The 25,000-nt window shown below is 35.8% G+C and overlaps 1 protein-coding gene across 19 annotated transcripts in view; it reads right to left on the bottom strand.

Moving 5' to 3' along the window:
* Positions 1-3,931: 3,931 nt before the first annotated feature.
* The window catches only part of Br140 (bromodomain-containing protein 140), a 21,094-nt gene continuing 25 nt past the window's right edge, over positions 3,932-25,000 (bottom strand). Inside the window, exons 1-28 of one of the 19 annotated variants that reach the window (XM_070133219.1) lie at positions 24,939-25,000; positions 23,547-23,747; positions 23,285-23,445; positions 22,896-23,078; positions 22,628-22,782; positions 22,260-22,437; positions 21,837-21,968; positions 21,529-21,717; positions 21,289-21,415; positions 20,851-20,990; positions 18,350-18,498; positions 16,675-16,734; positions 14,833-15,034; positions 14,478-14,602; positions 14,038-14,158; positions 13,699-13,887; positions 13,397-13,526; positions 13,106-13,241; positions 12,431-12,546; positions 12,096-12,313; positions 11,832-11,964; positions 11,482-11,580; positions 10,984-11,138; positions 10,646-10,789; positions 9,949-10,117; positions 8,285-8,514; positions 7,954-8,096; positions 3,932-7,834 (exon numbers count right to left, since the gene is read on the bottom strand). The exon at positions 24,939-25,000 is cut by the window's right edge and continues 25 nt beyond it. In XM_070133219.1, the coding sequence (XP_069989320.1) occupies positions 7,636-7,834; positions 7,954-8,096; positions 8,285-8,514; positions 9,949-10,117; positions 10,646-10,789; positions 10,984-11,138; positions 11,482-11,580; positions 11,832-11,964; positions 12,096-12,313; positions 12,431-12,546; positions 13,106-13,241; positions 13,397-13,526; positions 13,699-13,887; positions 14,038-14,158; positions 14,478-14,602; positions 14,833-15,034; positions 16,675-16,734; positions 18,350-18,498; positions 20,851-20,990; positions 21,289-21,415; positions 21,529-21,717; positions 21,837-21,968; positions 22,260-22,437; positions 22,628-22,782; positions 22,896-23,078; positions 23,285-23,445; positions 23,547-23,733 (4,170 nt within the window). In that variant the 5' untranslated portion in view covers positions 23,734-23,747; positions 24,939-25,000 and the 3' untranslated portion in view covers positions 3,932-7,635. Of the gene's footprint in view, positions 7,835-7,953; positions 8,097-8,284; positions 8,515-9,948; positions 10,118-10,645; positions 10,790-10,983; positions 11,139-11,481; positions 11,581-11,831; positions 11,965-12,095; positions 12,314-12,430; positions 12,547-13,105; positions 13,242-13,396; positions 13,527-13,698; positions 13,888-14,037; positions 14,159-14,477; positions 14,603-14,832; positions 15,035-16,674; positions 16,735-18,349; positions 18,499-20,850; positions 20,991-21,288; positions 21,416-21,528; positions 21,718-21,836; positions 21,969-22,259; positions 22,438-22,627; positions 22,783-22,895; positions 23,079-23,284; positions 23,446-23,546; positions 23,748-24,400; positions 24,505-24,574; positions 24,752-24,938 lie in introns of those variants that run through there. The other 18 variants (XM_070133229.1, XM_070133224.1, XM_070133223.1 and 15 more) reach the window with 18 other exon arrangements.

Here is a 25,000-nt window from a genome sequence, read left to right as displayed (position 1 = left end):
TCCTCAAGAGTTTTTGGAGGGGATTTGGATGGGGAGGTCTGAGAAACAAAGGTGGGTGTAGGAGATGATTTGGCAGAAGATGGCATTGCCTGGTGCGACAGGTAAAGTGAAAAGAAGGGGTAGGCATCGAGAAGGTGGTAGAGATTAGTCTTTAGTTATTAGACTGGAAAAGGAATTTGGCGGAGAAGAGAGGTACCGGAAAGAGAGACTGGGGAACGAGACATTTTAAGATGGGAGGTGAGCGAAGGAAAGGACAGTTTTGGAATTAGTAGTAAAAGAAAAACCTTGTCGGCTTGTTTCTCGTCTGGTCTCACGTAGAGTGAGGCCTAGTTTGAGTCGATTCGAGCTTGTAGGCAGGACAGCTTCTATGAAATACAATATGGGAACCACCACAAGTGATACACGTGCGTGACACACAGGGTAGCGGACTTTGAAGTGAGTGTAGATAGTGAAGAAGACTGTGTAGTAGATGGAGTAGGGGAAGCTGGGAGAGAGGAAGGGGTCTATTCTGAAGGTTGACGCCAACCTTTCATTTCGTGAAAGGCTGACGTTTTTTTATTTCATTAGCGTCCGAACGAGTTACTAATCTGTTTGTATGGGTGTATACATGTATATATGTATATATATATATATATATATATATATATATATATATATATATATATATATATATATATATATATATATATATATATATGGTACGGAATGGATAGAGTTGACAGCAAACACCGAGGAGGGGGTATTTGTATCAGTGGTCGGAGCCGTGGTCAAAGGAGAGGCAGGAGTCGGGAAACCAGATAAATTAAATTTAGATAGGCTAGTTGATGAAGAGGCATACATTAATGTCCCTAACAAGGGTAAAAAGAGCTTCATCACTGGTCATGGTGAGCCTGAAGTAAGTGGGGGAAAAGAAACGGTCTACCCCGCAGGGACCCCATGAGGAGTAAGGGCTCGACGATTAACCAGGGGAATGCCATGCCCATGACTCCCGCTCAGGACTGGTACACAAACTAACGTTTTATAACCTTTCGGCACGGCTCCTACACCTCGGGAAGTGAACTGAAGGGGATGAAGAAATGGAGAAAAAAGATCATGTAAAATTACTCAAGGCGAGGGCTTCGGTGCAAGCTAGGAGTGAACCCCTACATTGGGCCTCAGTCTCGTCTTCGTCTCCTAAGCTCCCCATGAGCAAAGGGTTAGGGGGTATTACTTACTAAAGTGACAATAAGAACAAATTTTAAAGTATGTTCATTAGGTTGATGTAAAAATGAATAATTTCTAATGGTACAATCATTTAATTACACACACACACACACACACACACACACACACACACACACACACACACACACACACACACACACACACACACACACACACACACACACACACACACACACACACACACACACACACACACACACACACACACACACACACACACACACACACACACACAGCGAGCCTCCATCACCGATAAAATACTGGATCAGAACTGAAAGGATAATGGTTAATGGTTAAAAAGCAAAAATAACTGTGCTAAACATCTAAGGTCATATAGTACTATAGGAAAGTATACTAAAGGAGGGGTGAAGGGTGATAGCTGCTATGCCTCAACAATCTAGAGTGATCTTGGAAGGTTAAAGATGGCTAAAGAAGTTGCCATGTGAATGGGCTGTGGTGGGTTTAGGTGAGGGAATTACATGTGTTTCACGTGTGTATCCAGGAGGGAGTGGAAATGGTAGAGGGGATGGAGGGAGGGAGAATGTACGTATAGTTGGAGTTGAGGGGGTCGGGTTGTGTTGGGAGAGAGTAGGAGGAAGTGGTGTTAGGGAATATGAGTAGGAGGATGGGTGTCGGGAGGATGGATATCGGTAGTATCAGCAGGATGGATATCAGTAGTAGGCGGAATTGAGGGGGTTAGGTTAGGTTGAGAGGGAGTAGGAGGGAGTGGTGTAGGGGGAATAAACAGGAGGGGGATTGATATCGGCAGTCACTTCGAGTGTGGAGGGAGCATGAGTTGTGGAATTTTGTGTCTCAAGCATATAGCTTTGAATGTCTTCCATAGTTTCTGCAGTGGAGTTGGTTGGAGAGTTTTGTGAGACAAAGGTTTTCTTATGAGGGGGAAGAGGAGACTGATATCTGAGGAATAAAGGTAAAGGTAGGTGGTGTGTGCTGTAGGGGGAGAGGGGGGGGGGGCGTTTAGTCTATGTGCTGCGGGGAGGGAGATGGGACAGTGTTGGGGCTGTAGTTGAGATTGGAGTGTCTGGGTTTAGAGTAGCAAAAGATTTGACTGAGGGAAGGTAGAATGTAGAAGTGGAAGTGGGGAAGTAAGTAGGTGTAGGGGAGGGTGTAGGAACATCTTGAGGTGGAGGGGGAGGGGCAGAGCGAGCGACATTACTAGAGTAGGGAGTATAAGAGAAACCTTGACGTGCTTCCTGTCTGGCTTCACGTAGAGTGAAATCATTTTTGTATCTGAGAGTTGCTACCTCAGACTCAAACTTGTAAGTGGGATAGGCTCAATAAAATACATTATGGGGGCCGCCGCAGTTAGCACATGTGCGTGTTTGTGCAGGGCAGTTTGATCGGTTATGGGCACAGGGGGCATCGGTCTGTGGAGCGGCAGTGTTTGGCAGGATGTCCAAATCGCCAACAGTTTAGACATTGACGGGGAGGAGGTTGATATGGTCGAACAGAGAGGATTGTCCACTAATGCATATACGGACGGGAAGGTCATGCGTACTGTAAGTAATTTTGGGTATTTTGGTGGGTTTCTTTCGATGACCTCTGGGAGGAATGGAGTAGCACTGTACTGGTATCACATCACGGTCTTTGAGGCAGGCGAGTAAGTCTTCTCCACAATCTAACCAATCTTTGGTACCGACTGGGCAGTTTTCTGGGGAGGTAGAGACAGTTCTGGTACAAGTATTAAGAGTTGGGTGAGATTCCACAGGAATGGGGTTGCCAGAGAGATGTTAGATTTGATAATGCTATAGTTTCAGTTTCACATGTGACTGTTACGAGACGGGAGCGATCGCGTCGGGTACGGAAAGGGATACTGCCCACGTTTTTGGAGGCATTGTTGAAAGAGAAGTGTGTTGCCTGAGTAAGGAGCTGTAGGGGAGACCACGAAAATCGGTCTCATTTAGCTTAATAGAGTATTTAAGACATTTGTAGGTTTGGTGGTGGTAGAAGGACGGGGACGTGTGGAAGAGGGAGTGTTGTAGAGGCGGGTAGTTTTACGAAGAGTTGGAGAATAAGGCTGTAAGGTAGTAATAAGGGAGGTTGGGGTGTTTGATGAAGAAAGTTATAAGGGTAGAGGTGATGAAGTTGAGGAAGTTGGGAGAGTAGGAATGTCTTCTGGAGATTGAGTCTCGGCTTGGGTGGGTAATGCATTAGTAGACATTGAGGAGTGGGTAGTAGTTTGTGTTCGGAGTCGTGGTCAAAGAAAAGCTTGGGGTCGGAGAGCCGGGAGAGTTTGAATTGGTGGGGCTATTTGATGAAGGGGCAACCCTCATTGACCCTAATAAGGGTATTACATCTTCATTACTGGCCAGGGGAAGCCTTGATTATGTAGGAGATAAACAGTCCACCCCGTAGTGTCCCTTAAGGGGTAAGGGCCAGACAACTAGATCAGGGTAATACTGTGCCCATGGTTCCCGCAGGCCGTTCAGGACTGGCACAAGGTCAGCCTTTCATCCTTTCAGCACACCTTAGGAAGTAGATAGGAGGAGGAGTTGGAGAAGGGACGGAAACAGAAAGCTGGAGGGAGAAAAGGCCATACAAAATTAGTTGAGTCGAGGGCTGAGGCTCTAGGCAGGGGAGATCCCTGTATTGGGTCTCAGTCTTCGTCTCCTAATCCCCCCCCCCCCCCACACGACAACGGGCAAGGGATTGGGGGAGGGGGGAATTGAAAGGATAAATAAACATATTTGATTTTCATGGACATATATTCTCAAAAAGCACCTTATAAATATGCGGTCAGTCTAAGAAGCAAGGATAAATATACTTATGCTGAATATCAAAATAAACCAAATCTCTAAAATCAGACTCCATTAAATAAAAAATAAAAAAACGGTATCGAGTTCTTGACATCCAAACAAGTAAAAGAAAAGGCAAAAAAATCACTTGTGTGTAAAATAACACCATACAACCTAAGTCATTACCAACTTACAAAAATATTCATTTGCTTACACTAATACAACTGACCAATTTATAATCACTCTGAGAATTAATCTGATTATCATACCATTAACTTAATTTTGGAAGCAGTATTCTTGCATGTATATCGTATACATCATAAGGCATATTTACTGAAATGGTTCCTAAAAAAGATAAAATATTGAAAGCCGAACACATCAATGACATTTGCAAAAGCTGGATCACCTTTGTTGATACAACTATGTACCTGGATGTCTAGAATAAAAAAGAAATGGTTCCCCAATATTAAGAATCTGGAAGGATATTTCAGCCTTTCCTAATAAGGTTCGCATTATAATATCGATAGCTACTACAAAACACTGCAATCCCTTTGAGTTATGGTGTTTGGGAGTTCTCATGACTTCATCTTACAAAAAATAACCAAAATATAACTTTGCATGTGATTTTTTCCATAAGCATGTTGATAACTTCTTAATTTTTGTCATCATTAGTATATTCTTTTTGACATGTTAAATATTTTATATTACATAACAGCAAATGTACAACTGAAATGATCAATATTACAAGGGCTTTGGCAGTGTTGATGCTTTCATAATTATTAAACTAATAATTTCATTTGAAAATAATTTCAAATAATGGCTGTTTCAAATTAACCTTTCCCCATGAATAAAAAATAATTATTGCAAGGTTCATAATACATACAAGGCTGGTGTACTAAAATCAAGGTAAAAACTAGTTAATGAACATTTCCCCATCAAACGCATGGTAATGTTTAAGATCCTTCTTATATAATGAAAAATCTTGATCTTGTACTGACACCTAGGTAGGTTCACCCGAGAAAGAGCCTAAAGAGGTATTTAATTTGTATTGTAATGAACACATTTAAAATACTCCATCCCATAATAGCAGTATATGCTTAACCTTTTATATTTTAAACAATGTTAGGCAGTGAAATATCTGTACTTTGTGCTATGTAATAATATTTGAGCATTACTAATCTAAAGAAGGCAAACCAAGAGACTGATTAATTATACCATGAAGCAGTTAATTTTGAGTAAAAAATAAACCACAAAGTATACAAAAAATGAGACAAAAACAGCAAATATAAATACTATCACAATTTTTAAAACTTTCTTCAAATTCCTGAACTATGCTACTAATAATGCAAGACTATCAATGTTTTTAAAATTTAAAGATTCTTTCTTTTTAAATGTTATATACTTTCACATCTTCAAATTTACAGATTTGACTAAAAATCAATCCATAACCTGAGCTTTACATAAACAATTCACCTCAGAATAAACAAACAAGGTACACACCAACTTAGATGTCTATAAACATGCACAGTATGGTATGCATTTTGCTTGTGTGTCAGCACCTAAATTGAACAATATTACTAATAAAATGCACATTACTGTTAGTAAACATTTAAATAATTATTATTCCTCTGAAATATCAATATCAATTGATCGATGACAAAATAAAATAATAAACAGAATTCAAACACCCTTTGTTGTTGTTTATTCCTTCTCCTAAAATCCTAGCTATTAATTATATCAATGACAAAAATAAATGATCTGGGTTTGATCGAACCCACTGTTATTACTTTTTCAAAAAAATGACAAGGGAGACATCAGGAAAAATGCCAACTAGAACTCTCCTGTGGCAGATTTATATGATGATGGCAAGTCTTGAAAAGGCACAACTCATGAAAATACTCCAATACGTACCTTTAATGTGTATTTTTCAGATTAATTAAAATCACAAGTAACAAAGGTAGGAATCAAGATGGAACTCCTACCATAAACAGCGCCCAGCATGAGGTGTGACTAGGTAACAATTTAATGTATATGTTTGTAATGAAGATGAACAATTCAATAATTGCCTTTGTACTAGTAAAATGTTATGCAATTACCATGATTTTTTCCATAATGACAAATAAACCATTGAAGTTCTTAGATAATACAGCATTTCAATAACATTTTTACATAAAGACAATAATGTTCTAATGCTGAAAGTATGATGCAGTGATTCCCAACAAATCATATCCAAAATTTCATTTGTATTAGTCATCATAAAACAATTTTTCTGAATTATAGACTAAATAATTTCTCATTTATTCAGACTCATTCATTATGTACAAAAAAATACCCTTAACATCCATAACCAAAAAGCAGCTAAAAATGAAATGATACATCATAAAAAATATACAAATATCGAGATCCTCCAGTAGCTGTTGAAAGGCAAAAATCAGGAATAAAAATAAGCGTCGAAATTGGAATGAGTGATTCAAAAGTGAAGTACACCGCAAGAGAAAATCTATCCACAGATTGACAGTAACAGCTAAGAGTTGCCTTTCTTATTTTCCACTTTTTCTTGGAAGCCATAGCCATAATTATCTAATGGAATGAATGAATTACTCCATAACTGGTTTATCCTAGCTACAGGTTCCTCAACACCACGTCTAAGGCAGTATCATAAATCCATACCATGTCTATAACAAACTGTTACTTCTTCACATTAAATGACTAAATTATTGGTGCTACTAAAATGAGCTTAATCTACTGTTGCCTCTCCTCGAGACATTATCTAAAAATAAATCAAATATAGAATGGCATGTCAACTGTTCCAGTACTGTCATCACTACTGTAGGTTAAAAGGATATTCCTACAATAATAATAATTTACATAATGATAGATACGCCCTCTTTGTTTATTAAGATACTGTCTTTAAAATAAAGCTGTGGTTCCTTAACCATTCTTGTTCCCTACTTAAGGAATTGATCAATTTTTCCACACACAAAAATAAAATGTTAAACATGATTCTTCTGTTACCGTAATCTAAATGACTAGTGATTACTGTGATTTAAAACTATGAACTATAATACACACCTTTATTGGAAATATAACTAACCAATCTCAATATTCAACAATACACTGAATATATTTTTCTCTGCTAAACCTGCTATTGTCCTGGAATGGTAACCCACGTGTTTCCATTTTCACACAGTACTAACAAATAAGTTTAGAGAAACTTTCTTTTATTGGTCACAATGTCCTTTGATTGCTGATTTATAGTAATCCGAGATATCAAGATCTAATTGAATTAAAAATAAATAATTATATATAAAAAAAAACTGTATAATGGCACTAAGTCTACTCTATAAACATCTATCTTTTATTTGGAAGAAGAATGCAAATGTGTGCAATTTTTCTTTAAATACACGTCACTCTCCATATCCTAATCCTGCACTTCCTACCCACCAATTTATCTAGAAGAACAAGACCAGTTTAAATTCAAATATAAGATTTTCCTTTCTTCAATAACTGTTATTTACAAATTGTCTCCTTATCTCAGATACATACAGCAGACAATGACAAGCACATGTGCACAACAAACTTGCAGATAGACAGTCATACCATAGGCATATAGCCAAACACACTCATATCATCATACAATTACAGCCATCTTGCTTCAACTTGCTTCCTCATTCTCTGATTCCCCACTGAGTCCTGTGTTTTCTCCTGTCACCCTGCATCGATGTAAGATAGCCTTTTCATATGCCTTCTTCACAGCTTTCCTTTCAGCTGGTTTACGTGATTCCACAAGTTTGGCTTTATCCAAAGTTGAGTCCACTCCTAGGGGCTCTAACTTGTTACGAGGCAGCCATTGCCTGTAGAATAAAATCATATTACAGAAGGTATTATTACATTTCAAAAAAATCTGTCCTGATATCGCAGCTTTTTGATACAGTTATAGTTAGATGGCTTCCATGGAATCTGAAATACTTACCAGGTGCGTTTATTATCAAAGAACAACACTAAGTACATTGGTGAGGGGTAATTATTAGCCAATGCTAAAACATCATCTGGAGGTACTGGAATTGGAACACCATTGTGGAAGTATCCTGTTTTAGGCATCTTGGGATTGATGATCTGGGGGAAAAAATCATAATGTGGATTTTCTAGCATAATGGAACAAAATTTTTTGTCTTGGCAGAAAAAGAAAATATCCCTTTATACATAAAACCATCCTACCGCATATATATCACCAGATATGCACCTATTTTTGGACTGCTTATGGTTTACAGGGAAAGTAAAGAAAGAAAAAGTAACATACTTACCAGAGCAGGATACCAAGGGTAACCCCGACACTTAGCCCACACAAGGTCAAGAGGTTCTAGAGGAATCTGGTCTCCAGTGTGACCTGACCCAGGTGAATCAACTGCCACACTTGAGTCAGACTCGCTACCAACACCTTCTGAATCCGAGTCTGAGGCAGTGTCATCCTCTGTGTCTGTCAGGCTGGAGTTAGATTCAGAGTGGGTATCCTCATCAGTCTCTGGGGGTATCTCTGTCAGAGGAAATCAGAGTATGCCATTTGATTACATAAAATCTTTCATTCAAAAACACTTTAATGATCAAGAGGATATAGAAGATTAATTACACAGCTATCTCACAACTAACAGGTATCAACTAACAAACAAGTTGATAAAACAAAACGAATGAACCCTAGGAAATACTTCTATACATTGTGAAGAAGAAGAAGTGTAACATATTTTTCTAGAAAATTAAAGTGCAAATAACTGAGAAAATAAGTTCTACTTGACCAGCATAAGTCATTTAGCCTCACTATGCTACACTACAATCACAAACAAATTATCTATGAATACTTATATCCAATTCTCCAGATATCTTTGCTCTTTAAGCTTTATTCCACTTACCTGAGTAACAATTTTTCTGCTACATAGTTATATTGATAATTATATCAAAAGATGTTAAAATTCCATAGGTCTCCTATCGTTTATCAATAATTTGAAATGCACAAGATTTCAGGATATGAGCAAGTCAAACATAAATCCATAATTAGTTCCCATATCTATAATCTGAACCCCAGACTCTTCTTTAACAACAAAAAAAAACAAAAAAACATACAGGCACAGGCAGACAAGCATGCACGCATACACCCATAGTTATATATATCAAGGGAGTAAAACAGAAGGTGGAAAACAAGTCTTCCATTACTGAGTAGGGAACTGGAAGAAATATTATGCCTCACAATATAGAAGGGACTATTTTCTTCTTCCCTGCTTGAAAAGGAGAGAAAAAGAAGAAGAAAAAAAAAAAAACTGTAGGAGCAGAGGTCTATAGATCTTTCATACTGAACCATATAAATTAATGGAAACATCAATAATTCCTCTAACTCCTCCACAATCATTTACTTTCCTCACCTATAAATGCTAATATACAAATAAAAATTAAGAAGCTTAACTATGTGCAATTTTCTAATTTAACTACTATCATGCATATGAAATGTATATATGAAAAGTCACTAAAAGAAGAATCTCTACTGAGTGATACATACTTCTGAGTTTAGATAATTTTCATGTTTGTCTTTTTAAGTAAATACAAACCTTAAGACCAACTTTTTATGACATGCAAAATACTTTTAGTAAACATGTTTAGAAATGATAAACAGGATTACTTAATTTCTTTGACATTTGCATACTATTCCACAGAGAGAAAAGAATCATGAACAAAGATCATGCATTTTTGTTTCTTCATCCTGCTTATAACCCTCTACTTCCAACTAAACCCTAGAAGCTGAAAAATAAGATAAAAAAAAAACAGCCATTGCTTTACAGACCATTAACAGCAAGTGACATAACCAAGCCTAATATAATACCTAGAACTAAAAAGCTGACAAACCACCCCTACCGAATTGTGCAAAAATAGAAAAAAAATAAAAATAAAAGAAAAGTAAATATACAACAGGAAGCAAACAAACCTCCTCCCTGTCGATACATCTTGAAGGAATCCTTGGATGGAGGTGTCCCACTGTCTGAGAGATCTAAGATTGAGATGTTTTCAGGGAAGGACAGGGAGGAGCCCGACTTTGTGTTCTGATGGCAAATAACACCGGAGTCAACACTTACTCCATTAGTCAACCCTGTGTTCTGATGGTAAACAAGGTTGTTGTTAATACTTACTCCATTAAATAAACAACAAGAGCTGAATAAAAATGAATAAACAATAATAAAAAATAGGCATTTTCATATCTTAAACTTCCATATCACTCTTGCATTTCTAGCATCTACCCTCCTATCTACCTAGACTACACTGCTTTTCTTTTCTCTGTAATATCAGATAGATTTCAAAATGTAGGCATATCTGGATTATCTGAATGCGTAAATTTCATTCACTTTCGTACACTTTGTATCACTGGATCCTACCAAAAGTTGAAATATAAAAGAAATAGAAAAAGACACTAAAGAATTTGTCACACTTCAGGTAATTTACTCAAATATAGTAAGAATGATTCTTCAGCTTATTTGCAATAAAATACAAGCCAAAACCTTCCATATAAGTAAAAAATGATGGTATAACTTTCAGTTGTCACTAAAGTATAGTGAAGACAAGTGGGTAATCTCTTAACCTATTTTTGTGAAAAGGTGAAAAATTACAGAATATTTATATCCACTAACCATTAGATGTCCCTTTTTCTTGTTTGCTGACTTGGGTGTCTTTTCTGGTGATTGAATGTCAACATCACTATTGGTGCCCTGTGTGCTCTCTGATGCTCGTCGCTGGCGTGATATGCGCTTTTGGGGAGATGAACTGTCTGGCTTCTGGAGCAAATAAAAACAATGAAATAAACATTCAAATATATAAATTACAAAATATTTGGCAACTCTCAAAGCTTGAGATAAACAAAAAGACCAAAGAAGTATAAATAATATAATATAATAAAAAGTAAACATCTTTTATTTACTTTCAGCTATCACACAGAACATGAACATAAAAGTGTATTTCTTGTGCAAACCTTAAACAGTGCCCCAGCTTTCTTCGTGAAGAGTACTGACGTACGACGATTCACACCAGATGGAGAGCTAGGTACCGAAGGGGGTTCTTCCTCTGGTCCATCTTCACTGCTTTCTTTGGTTGGCGTCACAGGCTCTGTTGAGTCACTCTCTACTTCTTGAAAAGCATACATAAACAATTCACAGTCATAATACAAACCACCTCCTTTATCTTCAATTCTTTGACATAATTTTTGGTCATACATTACTTCCACTGAATTTTCTTTTTATCATTTCCTACTTTACTTAAGGTATAAAATGTGAATTTTCCAATAATCAGTTTCATATAAAACCATACTGAGTTGAATGTTCTCACTTCAGCCAATCTTTTTTATCTATCATGGCAGAAAACATATCATATCAACTGTCAAAACATTCTCAGTAAAATATTGTCTTATCCTTATTTTCTATTTAGGAAATTTCCCACCTTACCCAAACCAATGATTCATAAAAATACTAACGCTTTTTGGCTGGGGGACTTGCAGATGGACCTGACAGAGTTCTGAGACGCTTAGGAGGGCGTCCAGGACCACGCTTCTTGGGAGTCTCCTGAGCAGAATCTAGAAATAAAAAATAAATAATAAGTAAAAAGCTGCATTTACAAGATCCAGTAGTAAAGAGAATTAGTTATCATTCCAACAGATGCCCCTAATTTCTCTTTCCTGCTTTTAATATTCATGTTGAACTCCAGACAAAGAAAATGAATGGAAGAGTTAGTTCTTCCAAAAACTATTTCTCTATCAATACCATCATCAATAAAATAATGCACATATCATTATACATTAAATTATGCTAGACACTAGCCTCATACCTTCTTTCTCTGGTTTTGTTGCTTTACTCTCATCTGCAAGTGTGGCTGCATGATCAGGATGATCTGATTCTCTCTGAGAGGTCTTATTGATTCGCTCAAAGAAGGAGTCAATGCGCTTCTGTTTGTTGTCATCCTTTTGGAGAAGTGATATATTAGCACAATACATCAAGTGCATGCACTTAAAAAATAACTTATACGCAAATTACATAAATGGCAAATCAAATTCAACATGCATATAAATACTTAACAGACCCAATGCCTTACCTTTGGCGTGCCTCTGAACCCTGTCTTGCGCTGACGACCTCGCTGCACAGGAGTGGTCATAGGTGACGACAGAGACAACTTTCTCCCGCTCAATGGTGTCTTAGGGGTGTGGGACAGGTGGACACTAACCATTTTTGATGAGAGTGGAGGTGGTGTGCTTGGTCTGCTTGGCTCACCAGGTTCGGCCTCATCATCAATGACTGAGCTATTATCTATATCTGGGAAATGTTAGTAAGCTTAATGATTACATAAGCAAATATTATCAAATATATATCAGTTTTTGGAAAATTCACCTCATCTTGTGAAAATACAAAAGAAACAAACAAGAAGTTTACCGGAATCATCCTTATCACTGTCGTCATCGCTGTCATAGTATGTTACACTAGCTTTGTAATGACTATTTCCTGAATGATTCATTGCCAGTTTCCTGCGCACTATCCCAATCTCTCGTCTGTAAAAAATAATAATAGTAATAACAACAATAATTATAATAATAATAATAATAATAATAATAATAATAATAATAAATATACATAGAAAAAAACAATAAATGATAATATAATAATAATCAAAATAAAAACAATAACAATATCAATATTAATAATATTATTGATGATGATGATAATAATAATTACAATAACAATAACAACAATAATAATAATAATAATAACAATAACAAAAATAATATGAATAATAAGAATAATAACAAATAACAATAAATAAATAAATAAAAAATGATAAAAAAAAAGAATAATAAACAACAAAAATAATATTAATTATATAATCAACAACAACAATAATAATAGTAAAACTAATAAAAAAATAATAAGAATAATAATTGCGGTAAGATTATGTTTACAAGTGGCAATCATTTGCACAAATGCAACTGAAAATTATCAGACTAATTGCTGTCAAGTCAAATTGCAGATCTACGTAAATCATATTTGTAACTTTCAAAAATTCTAGCCAATAAATTATCAGTCCTGTTAAACAAACAAATTTCAAAATACCTGATGAGTTTTACACGCTTAATACGTGCTACATGATGTCGAATCATGTTTGCTTTATCTAGGAGCTCAAGAAGTGCTTTCTCTCGATCTTCTAGACTTGCTGAATCATCACCATCAGCAACCAGGGCATCATCGACTGAAATGAGATTTATATACATACACATCTTACTTTATTCTAACTGTTTAATGCCATGTATTCTATATAGTTCACCTCATAAGAAAAATGATATATTTCATCACAAACTTTTCATAATCAACAATCAATCAATCAACATAATCATTCTTTTTTACCTTCCTTGATAATCTTATTATCTGAGTACTCTGGCAAAGGTTTGGGTCGGTGTGGTAGTAACAACCCAGTTTCCATATCAAATCCAATGTTCTCAACATTTCTTCGGAGTTGACGTATGATAGCACCACCCTAAATGAGAATGATACAATAAAATACTCTTAAACAAAAGCAATAGTCACTGCTTAAATTTATTTCTTCCTACATAGAAAAAGCAATTACACCCAAAAAATATACCACCTAAAATAAGTGAGTTTTCATGAAAAAATCTACACAGTAAAAACTTTGTATATACTCCACTTACCTGGTCTCGCAGCTTAACAGCTGTTCTATAGAAAATGGTTTCTTTTGCATTATAGGTGAGACAGTTGTCAATCATCAGCTCAAAGTCACTTGCAAATTGATCAATTGTGCGGTATTGATGCGTCTCAGCCTTCTGTCTCATGGTGGAAAGATCCATGGGATGTTTTACTACATCAAGATAATCAAGAACCTGAAAGATTTGCAATTATTATTAGACAGAAATTAATAAATAAAAATACTTTTCCAATCATATCACACCTGAACCTACCACATATACATACAACTCATGCACACATCTCCATATATACATTCATGTTTTCCAACTAAGTAGAAAACAAACCTCATCAAAGTCAACTGGTTCAGCAAATATCATTTGTTGATCTTTCTCTTGAATTATATCAATGGTCTGTAGTAGCAGATGCACTAGAGGAGCCAACTGCACCTGCTTCTCCTCAGCTTTTCTGTAGTTATCAGAATTCTATTTTGTTACATTCTATTTTTATGTAAGAATGGGAATGATATGATTTTTTTCTCTCACTTAAATGACGATACATTTTCAAGCCGAAAATAACATTTTCCGGGCAACAAAATCAGAGCGCAAGTTCTGATCTAGCATCAAACTGGCGGGACACCAGGTAATGTTTACTTTTCTTATAGACTAAATAGTTTTCGTTGATTACCGAAAAATCTTTATAAACATAATATTTACAATGATCTTCCCCATAACATTATCAAAATATATCAATGATTGTTTTTAAAAAACAGAGACAGTGTACTTACGCCTTGACTAGCTCTCTCTTGGTTTTTTCCCTCTTTCTAATTAGTTCACATAGCAGCCTTGCTTTTTCCAGATCCTGACGTAACCTCTGCCAATACTTGATTTCTTCTCTGCGCCTCTCTGCCTCCTATGTAAGAATATTTCAAATGTGTATTTGCTTGAGGAATAAATGCTCTCCTGATAAATAAAACAATGAATGAAACAAAACTGGTAACATTCCATGTGGATTATTCAATTACTAGAAATATGTGATAAGAAAATAAAGTAACAAACTTTCACTTACATTAGGAAAGCATGTCCTGCAGTATTAGCACAATACTCACCACTGGCATAATCCAAAAACAAAAAATAACTTACACTGAGAATTTTCTCCTTATCCTTGTACTCTGTGCTCTTCTCCTCAGGAGAGCGATTGCTACGTCGGGAATGCGAGGTCGTGAGCCGTCTCAGCAGCGGAACACCATTTCTCGACTGCCGCTTCAATGTCCAGAAGGCTAAGAGGCGGTGCATGAACTGTGACCTTTTGGGCATACTGACCAAGGATGCCAATTTCTGAATACTGAGGAAGAAGGACAAAGGTGAAATGACTGATCCTAATATTTGCAATTCTCAGACCTGAAATGTTTTGCTCTGTCACTGAACATATAAAATCAAGGGTACTCTAATTTGAAGTATGCAAATAATGAAAAGAAAATATAAAATATCATAAAAAATAACATAATCACTGTCAGACAAAAAAATAGATCTTCTCTTTTTCTAACACATTCACTTACATTTCTTAATAAACAACTTTAATTTCTACACAATTACTTTCAAAATTAAAATTGGTTTAGCATATGCTGAAAAAGTAAATCAAAGTGAAACGCATTAAGTGTCTCATGTGTGATACCAAACAGCCTATCTGGCACAAATATGGTCAATCGGTACACATAGCTAAAAGAGAAAGAATGGGAGATTAAAAGGAGCTCTGCATTAAGATAAGACAACTGAAATTCTAAGTGATCTTTTTATGTTCAAATCTTGAAACAGTGCTACAAAAAGACCACTCAAATTATAAGCTTACACTACTCTACATATAAACTACTTGTTCAAGGTAACTGAATAACAAGGGTCTGATACTTTGGATTATATACTTCCGTACAAATCATTACCTGAATGCACCAAGATAGGTCTTGGGATTATCATCCTTGACATCAGTCTACATTATAAATGCTGTACCTGTATGTCTTCACTGTCTTTAGTCAATATCACTACACAACTATCATTTCTCTTACTGTCAGAAACTAAATTCTTTTGCAAAAATAATGGGAACATCATAATCATATTTTCAACTTACTGTCATTCTACAAATCAGTGTCACTACAAGTGCCTTCTTAAACCAGCATTACCTATATACATATCAACTGGAAAAAAAGTTTTTTCCCATCTTTCCATCATAATCTCTATAGGACTGTAATCTGAGTAATCAATCTTTACTTGTAAAACAAATCAGAAAATACTTAAAAATCTATTTGCCTTATAATCAACCCCACAAAAAACGAATTATTATTTCATGCCCCCATGCTAGTCACACAATTACAATTTAGGTTTAGTGGACAATTCTAAAAGTCAGGCTCCTCCTTGAATTACACAATCAGCATGCAATACAGTCAGTTGTAAATCTATGGTCTTATTACCTAAAAGCATACAAATAATCTGGCTTGACACAGTTAGAAATAAAGACAAAAACCACATTCTGCTTCAATAGGACAAAGTATAATTATCAGCCACATTGTATACAGGTTTGCTTTTACATATACTCAGCAGGGATAAGAACAGCAATTCTATGGACAACTAAGCTGCATACATGGAGAACACAAGTTAATGAAAACTACAGCAATTACAAGCTTAAAAGGGACCACCACTGCAAAGATCACTTGAATGAAAAACCCATCTTACTTACTTCACCAATTCTATACATGCCTGACAGGTACTGTGATGCCATACCTGAACATTTCATTCAGACAAAACTGAACTTATGCAGATTACTTAAAACTCATTACTAAGAGTTACATCTCAACCTCTTGTTTAAAAACTAAAAGTGTGATTACTAAGGAGCATGGGTATCACAGTACTTGTCATAGTTTGCGAGTATGCAGGGTCACTCCCACTGGCAAGACAAGTTACCCTCCATGGTGGACAAGGTTACCACACACTTACTTTTCACTGGGTAGGATGGGCACAGAGTTGACAACACCACAATAGGTAGGGAGTATGGGACTATGAGACCCAACACAGGGCAGAAGGGGGTGCCGGGGAAACAAAATAAGCTGGTTAATGCAGGACATTTCTATCTCTTACCCAAAAAGGATACCAAATAAGAATAAATAAGGAAATGTAGCTTATAAAACATAAAAAAGGCTTAAGGGATTATTTACAATATGTGCAAAACAGAATGTATATAATGGTAACGAGAAAACCAGAGAACATAAAACCCGTGTAGCAAGCCGTACCTCATGCATGTGATTGGGTTAACACACATACATGCTTAGTGATCAGGCTGTGCAAGCATTGTCATCACTGCACCTATCTTTAGGCATTTATTGTTCATTCTTGGATTATTCAAGCAAAATATTATGCAATTTTTTCATCCTAAACCTGTGTTTATTTATGTTACTTTACTATTATAGTAATGGACCAAATACTTTTCCATTAACTTTAAATGGTTATAATCTCAACATTTAGGTGACAGACAACACAGGTAAGATGAAAGGGCAAGGAGATGAATGACAGACATTGAAAAAAATCTGAAGTTGCATTTCAACCTCCTGACTTATCAACAGCTGCAATCTAATTGGAATGAAAAAGCAAGCAATCCAACAAACCAAATGCCAAAGACCTGAATAACTATATACAGTGAATAGGTTAGAGGGGACATTTACATATGGATCCAGATAGGACATAGGAAATATGGGTACACTGCTCTTTTCCTTTTTATGCTCTCAATGGTTTGACTTAATCTTACTATAAAAAAAATACACTCATTTTCTTAATGCTTAATATTTAACAATATAATTAAAGATGAAATCATATAAACTGTTTGTATCATTCTGGCACAATCAGAAACAGTAATGCACCCGGCATAAGTTGAATTTACAGTTCAATCTGTAACACGGCCTACAGCATCTAGACTAACATAATGGAGTTCTCAAAACTCAAAGCATTAAAATGGATCATGACAAAATCTTAACAGTTGAAGCTGTTTGTACATAAAGCATATCTGACACATTTCAAATCATTTGTGAACTCCATTACACTAAATTAAAGCCATTGCAAGTATCACTCACCTCTTATGATCTGCAAATCTTACCATGAACCTTAAAAGTATTATCTTTTAACTAGAAGCCAATACATCAGCTTACCATAATATTTTATCTATCAGGTATAACAGTCAAGAAACATGATTATGATTATTTCAGTTATTTGCGGAGGATAAAGTTTTTTTTATATATATTAAAGAATAAGATGTTCTGAATTCACTATAAATTCAGTAACATAATCTGTCTCTCTCAGATTCAATATTAGTAACAGCTGACACATGGGATGAGCCTTATTTTTTTTACGTGAAAAAGTATAAACATGTAACTGACCCTGAATTCATAGTCTTCCTCCCAAGAAACAATTAATATTTAAAATACAGTTCAACTCATGATCAAAAAAGAAATTAAACCAAACTCCTGGCTTCAAACACATCAACTAAGAATTCACCAATTTCCCATATATATAAAATTAAAACGTTATTCATAACAAAATGTTTAATGAAGTACTGGGCTTTAACATTCAAAAAGAAAAATACAATAATGACAAAATGAAAAAAAAAAGTTTCCTTTCTTACCGATCAGCTGGTATTGTGGGAACTGAAACAATTGGAGCAGCAGAACGTTTCTCAGCCAAAATTTTACGAGCTTTCTTCATTTTCTGTCGGGATGCCGCTTTTGCCGCTGCTTTCTTGGCCGAGTCCATAATCTCATCGAGCTGAGGACGCTGAAAAGTGAACACACACTGGCCCTTCAACCACAAATGTTCAACACAGCAAAAGCAGAGGAGGCAAGCACTGGACGACCGTCACACCAGGTATGTGCCAGACTGTACATGCTAGTCCTCTTTCTGTTCTTAATACTATATCTAAAGAAATTTGGAAAAAAGGTATTGTACCATTATCTCATCATAAACAAACTTTCCAATTTTTAACCAAAAATTTTGTCAGATTTATTAATAAATTTTGGTATAAAGATGAATATGAATGGCCATGGCTACACTCCTTCCCTGAATCCAACTACTGACTCCAGTTTCAATTCTACCAATTCCTAACTTACATATTCAGTTTGGCACTTTCAATATCAGTATACATAGTTATGCTTGATCAGCAAACAAGCACTGATTGCATAATTCTGCTCACTAAGGTGCAAATAAAGGGATTAGTTGCAGAACAAAAACATATATGCATTCAAGAGTGTATCTGCCACAAACCAGCATTTGAATATATTAATATCTCTAAAACCTTCTATTTCAACACACAATATTTTTAGTACTAGAATAAGGCATGTTTACACAAAAATTGAGCTGTGAACTTTTTCAAACTTATTTTTGAGTGAATTCTTCATAGTTTTACTAAGACTAATAAATTTGTGGATCAATATTCCATTCAAAAGATGTATCAACATTTCATATGATCATATAAACAAAAAAGATAGAAGTAACAGTTTTCAATCTCAATATTTCAAACTACCTAAGTATAACATAACAAAGGAACTTCAAGCTAATTCAAATAAATCTTACCATGTTACAAAAGAAATTGACCTTTCATTACTTTCTTGGTCTTCATATTATGGATGTTGTTCTTGTTCTACTTTCAAAACAACTATCCAGTGAATATGAACTGATCCTAGAGTTGTTTTTTGTTTTTCTTCTTCATTTGATGATGTTGATGCTCCATCAAAATATTAATAATTGCCCTAACACATACGGAACCAGATTAATAAAGTATATTCTATGCGACTTTAGTGAGTATTTCCTTGCTTGCCATGGGATTTCTAACCACCTACTTATATCAGCAAAAGTCCAGACCTGCCAGATTCATCATGTTTGAGCTCAGAAACAGAGTAGATGTTTGATACATTTCACTGAAATATGTTTAGTGCTTAGTGAAGCAATTTTTAGCATATGAAAGTAAAGCAGGCAAGATTATAGGGGGATGCAAGTTTCACAAGACATCAAACAAGTAAAATCTGACCATAGTAGGCATCCCACACTTATAACAATAGAGATGGAAGACTCTCATGACCTGTTAATCAGCAAACAATATTGATGGTATGAGAAATTATATGATGTCGCATTGCCTTACAGCTACTGTATTTTGTTGCTTTTAGAAATTAGGAATATATTTATCCATAAAAGCTAATTAATAAAAAATAAAGTTAAAATAGGGTAAACTCTCAGAGTTTCATGGCAGTATAAACAAACTCACACACACAATGGTGTCTACTGTAATCTTTGGCAAGCATATCCTAAGATTTTCTCAGCTATAAGAACAAAAGTTTTACAAGGACACAAGTCCACATAGCATTGCCAGTATAGAGTTTTCCTTCCAATGTATCATTACAATCTCATGTATCATTTACCAGAACTTTGAGTATCACATCATAATTGAGTCTTTAATTCTGCTTTATCGTTTATCTTATGGTCTGTTTCTATCTTCAGTCTTCTATCTTCTGACGACATGTCAACCACTTTCTAGCATAATTCTTATTACGTTTCACATAAAAATGATAAATCTATAGGGGGACTTTTCCATCTTTCAACTAATCAAAATATACATAAACTTTACTTGCTTCTCTTCTTGTGGTCTTACACTTGCTTATATAATGCTGATTGTCAGAAAGGAGTCAGAAGTCACATTTTAGTTCTCCTTCTGCACTGCACCTTTATTATGAATATCTACTGAATTCCAGAAAAAAATTAACTTCCTTCTAGCTTCCAGGTTCAAGCTTGTTAGCAGGAAAGTGCTGAGAGAGCAGAATATTAGGAAGCACAAAGGGTGGTGCAAGAGCTTGAGCAAAGCAAAAACAAAATGGTGAAGTAAGCAACACATCTATATCAACTATTTTCCTTGCTCTCTCTTTTACTTCTTCATCTCTTGCTAATATTGATATGGCATGACTAGCAGGAGTCCTATTATATAAAGAAAAGTTAATTTGTTTTTCCACAAACTTCAGGCAAGTCTTTGTTTTTGAATAAATATAGTTGATCATTTCTATTTATATAATTATGAAATAACAATCAATAGTCAAATTTGCCATGTATGTTAAGTAGACAATCAAAATAAACATAACATACCGCATCTGAGTCAGCTGGGGTGTGCATATCACAGTAAGCTGCTTTACGCACAGTAACTGAAGTGCCATTCACACTTGTCTCTCTCACTGCATCAATCTTCATATGCAGTCCTGCTTGTTGAGCACAGGTCACATGGAAAGCTGTGAAAAGTATCAAATATTAATAACAAAAAAATGCATTCTGTGATGACAGTATCTGATGAAGTCAATTGCCTTCATGTGCCTAATGATAAAACAAAAATAATGAAAGAAAATATAAAAGCAAAAAGCATAAATAACAGTACAAAATTGATAAACATGGGGATAAGAGATTGAGAGACAAACAAGGTGGTTTGGAGAAAGAATCAGAGAATTATATGAAAGATGAAAAAAGTAGTAGGTCCCAATTCATATGCAAATATTTCAAGAGAATGCAACAAAATATCCAAAAAAAATATACCTGTATAGCAGTTTACTTTATTACACTGGATACAAGCACCCACTCCTCTCTGCTTGCATATATAGCATGTGAGTTTCCAGCGAGCAGGAGGTATATTACCAATACTGTCTATTGGCTCAAGGAAAACCTGCAACACACATACTGGGATTAATCTTTGCCGTCAGTATAGAAAAGGAAGCTTTGTAATACATATAACCTTAATAATACCTATATATAAAAATCAGAAACTCTCATACTTACAGTATTGGCAAAACAAACTTCAGGAATCCACATGGCACAAACAACATGAGCCCAGCGAGCATCATCTGTCTGCTTAAATGCTCCACCCTTGTTAGGACAAAGGGCACAGTCCACAGCCCTTGATGGAGATTGTAAGCACCGCCTGCACAGCCATTGTCCCTCTGGGATGTAAGGAACTCCATAGCACTCCTGAGAAATCAACAAGACATTTAAAAGACCTAAATATTAACAACTCTTTTACCAACGTTTCACATTATTCCTCTCTGGTATTTGATTTCAAATCTAGTTCCTTAATAAAAAATACTAACCTGATGCACAGCTAAGTTGCACATATCACAGAATAGGATAACATTACTGTTCTGACACTCTCCATCCATACAAATACAGCATACAGCATCCTCATCTATTGGCACACCAGAATCTCTGCCAGTTGACTGAGCCTAGAATAATATAATATAACATATAAGAAAACATGTAACTAAGCATTGGTTTAGAATAGATATAAATTTCAAGAAAAAAATATACATATACAAATAACTACAAACTCATTTCCATATCACCAATATCATTACTGTTACATAATTCTATATACCATGCACTGCTGATGAAATATAAGGAACTTTAAAGCACATCTAAAAGATAATTCAAATACGATATCATATTATTTTACACATCACATTCCCTATATTTTCTCCATGTAAGACCAATGTCACTAAATCCCTTGGCTCTACCTGGAAGAAAGATTCCTTTTCTAAACGATCCATAAGTAATTCAAAGGTTTCCATTTCCACTGGTGGCAGTTCATCAACAGCTCGCTTCTCATTCATTTTCTGCAACCATGCTCTGTCTTCCTCATCCATGTCATACTCCACTTCTTCATCTAATTCTTCAAGACTTTTCTCTATAAATCTGAAAATTACAAAGTTACCCAAATTTCTGTAGTTACTTCCAATTGGTACTAAGATAAGTTCAGAAGTTTTAACTAAAATATAAAATCTTGAAATTGTATTAAACTGTTTGTTTTTTATCAATATCAGTCTAACAGTATATAAACACACAAACCTAAACATTTGGTACTACACATATTGGGCATACATACCTATGATAGTTGGATGGTTGTGGAGGAGCATCAGGAAGATTTTTGTAATAATCCTCTATGACTGAAAATGATGCTTCTGGGAGTTTATTGCTCTTCTTCTCTTCTATTGTGTACCGTTGAACATCTACACCTCGATCTTTATCACCTGTACGAGCCTGTGTTAAACAAAGTGTTAAAATATATAAAACGAGAGGAGATGGTTTCCCTAAGTTTCCTTTAAAATAGTTTGCATATATTCAGTTATACAGATCATCTTTACAATTCTCACTTTTGGTGGTTTCTGGAGAGGAGTTTTCTGCACTGGAGTTTTTGATAGAGACGATTTAGATGTTGGTGTCTTGGGCAAGGGCTTGATAGTCGGTGTGCGTGCTTGCTCCTGAGGTGGGGGCTCCTCTACGACTGGAGGCATTGAGGCTTCATAATCCTCCTGATCACAAAATGGAAAATCGTGCTTAACACACATGATTTTCTAAAATTAGAGAGGTTATACAAAACACAAAATGCAAATAAATATCACATCTGTAACACATAATTCTTAAAACTTTATAATACCACTGTGAATATCAGTAAAATTTTATTCATCATGAAACAAAGTACAAGTATGTATCAGCAACAAGTCTTTATTATCAATTGTAAAGACCTAGATTCTATTCCCACCTTTGATAAAATTTCTATTGGGTCATAGACAGATAATCGAGTCAATTTTCCATCAACCTCAAACTCAACAGTTTTCATGTCATGTGAGTATGGTATTGAAGGTGGCTCTGGATCCTGGCTTGCTACAGGGGATGGGGGTCGCTTCATGTTTTTCTTCCGCGCTGAAAGGTGAACATAATAAAAAGTACAGTTAGATATCCAATCTATGTTTTCACCCTTATCTTTCAATATTATCCACAGGACCTTCTAAGGCTTTCCTCACCTGATTTTGGAGTGACCACATTTGGAGGGGGATTCTCATGGTCATATGTGTTCATGTGGTGCTGAATACCTGCTAGACTGCGGTAAATTTTGCCACATGATGCATGCGGGCATTCATATGGAGGTTTTGTCATACGACAATGGTCCAGGAACTGGTCCATATCATAGCCAAGGCCCAGCCGAGGCATGATGTAGCATATATCTGTAAATAAAATTAATGATCAATATATAATCCTCCCTACTTAATAGACAATTCCATTTTTTTATACATTAGTAAATATTATTTGTATCTTATTCCAATATTCCTTTAAATAATGTAACGCATGATTCTACAACTGAGTATTCCTGGTATAATTGATTTTTTCTCATAAAAAATATAAATAACCAGGCATGCTGTCTAAGAAACACTAAATTAAAGGATTATATAAAAAAGATTTACAGCCAGGCCAAAAATACACCTCACAGATGCTGCAATACACTCAGCAACATCAAACATTACCAATTCAGCAGATTCAACTTGACACTAATCAGCCAATCTTCTCAAGTCCTCACAATAAGTAGATCTATGATGTGCTCCTCCTTTGACATTTGCAATAGGATTGGATTTATCAGAGATGATTCCATTCTAACCTTCCTTCAGGTGATTTAGGCATTTCATAACTCCCCCCTGCCTCACTAATGCAGCATCCTGCACAAAATAATAAAGTCTTTCCTTTCTTCCCTGATAGCAAGAGTTTTTGTGGTGCACACTAACCCCAATACAGCACTTTTGTTTTGCCAGTCACATACGCCCAATTCATATCATTCTTATTCAAAATCTACTTATAAATGTACACTGACGACCCTACTACTTACAGGTCACTGAATAAGCAACAACTGATCACCATAAAGGCACGAAATGCCGAGAGATGTCAAAAACAGACCCCGGAGCAGAGCCTCAAAAAGCTTTGCCACCCACAAGCACACAAGCAACTGCGATCTCTCCCAGCAAACAGCAAGCACCTCCAACCTTTGCTCTGGCCTACTTACCTCAGAGAAACCTTCGTGATGAGAAATGAACGAAAATTCCTCCCCCAGAAGCCCGTGCCTTCGCTCCCTCCCAGACCTCCTCTATATCACCTTCGCCATTTTCTCTCCACCAGGATGTTCCAAATCCGGATAGAACACGAAAACTAAGCTCAGTTTCCTGGATAACTGTGACCGTGCCTATGAGCCAAAAAAATAAAAAGACAAAAAAAATAAAAACAGGTTTTGTTAATGGAGGCTGACGAGAGCTTGGCTTCCCTCTGTCCACACCTCTAATTTTTCACCTAAAATCCTCCCTAATTCGCCAGTACACCTATATTCCTCATCCTCTATCCTTAATTCACAACACCAACACAAAAATACTCACCTAAGGACTTCAAAAAAGGAAAATAACCGGGTTTTAAAACGACAAGATCGATCCTAGGAGAG

The sequence above is a fragment of the Penaeus vannamei genome, chromosome 18 (genome assembly GCF_042767895.1).
Source record: "Penaeus vannamei isolate JL-2024 chromosome 18, ASM4276789v1, whole genome shotgun sequence".
Taxonomy (NCBI): Eukaryota; Metazoa; Arthropoda; class Malacostraca; order Decapoda; family Penaeidae; genus Penaeus; species Penaeus vannamei.
The sequence above is the reverse complement of the archived record's forward strand: the minus strand, read 5'-3'. Positions and strand labels throughout refer to the sequence as shown.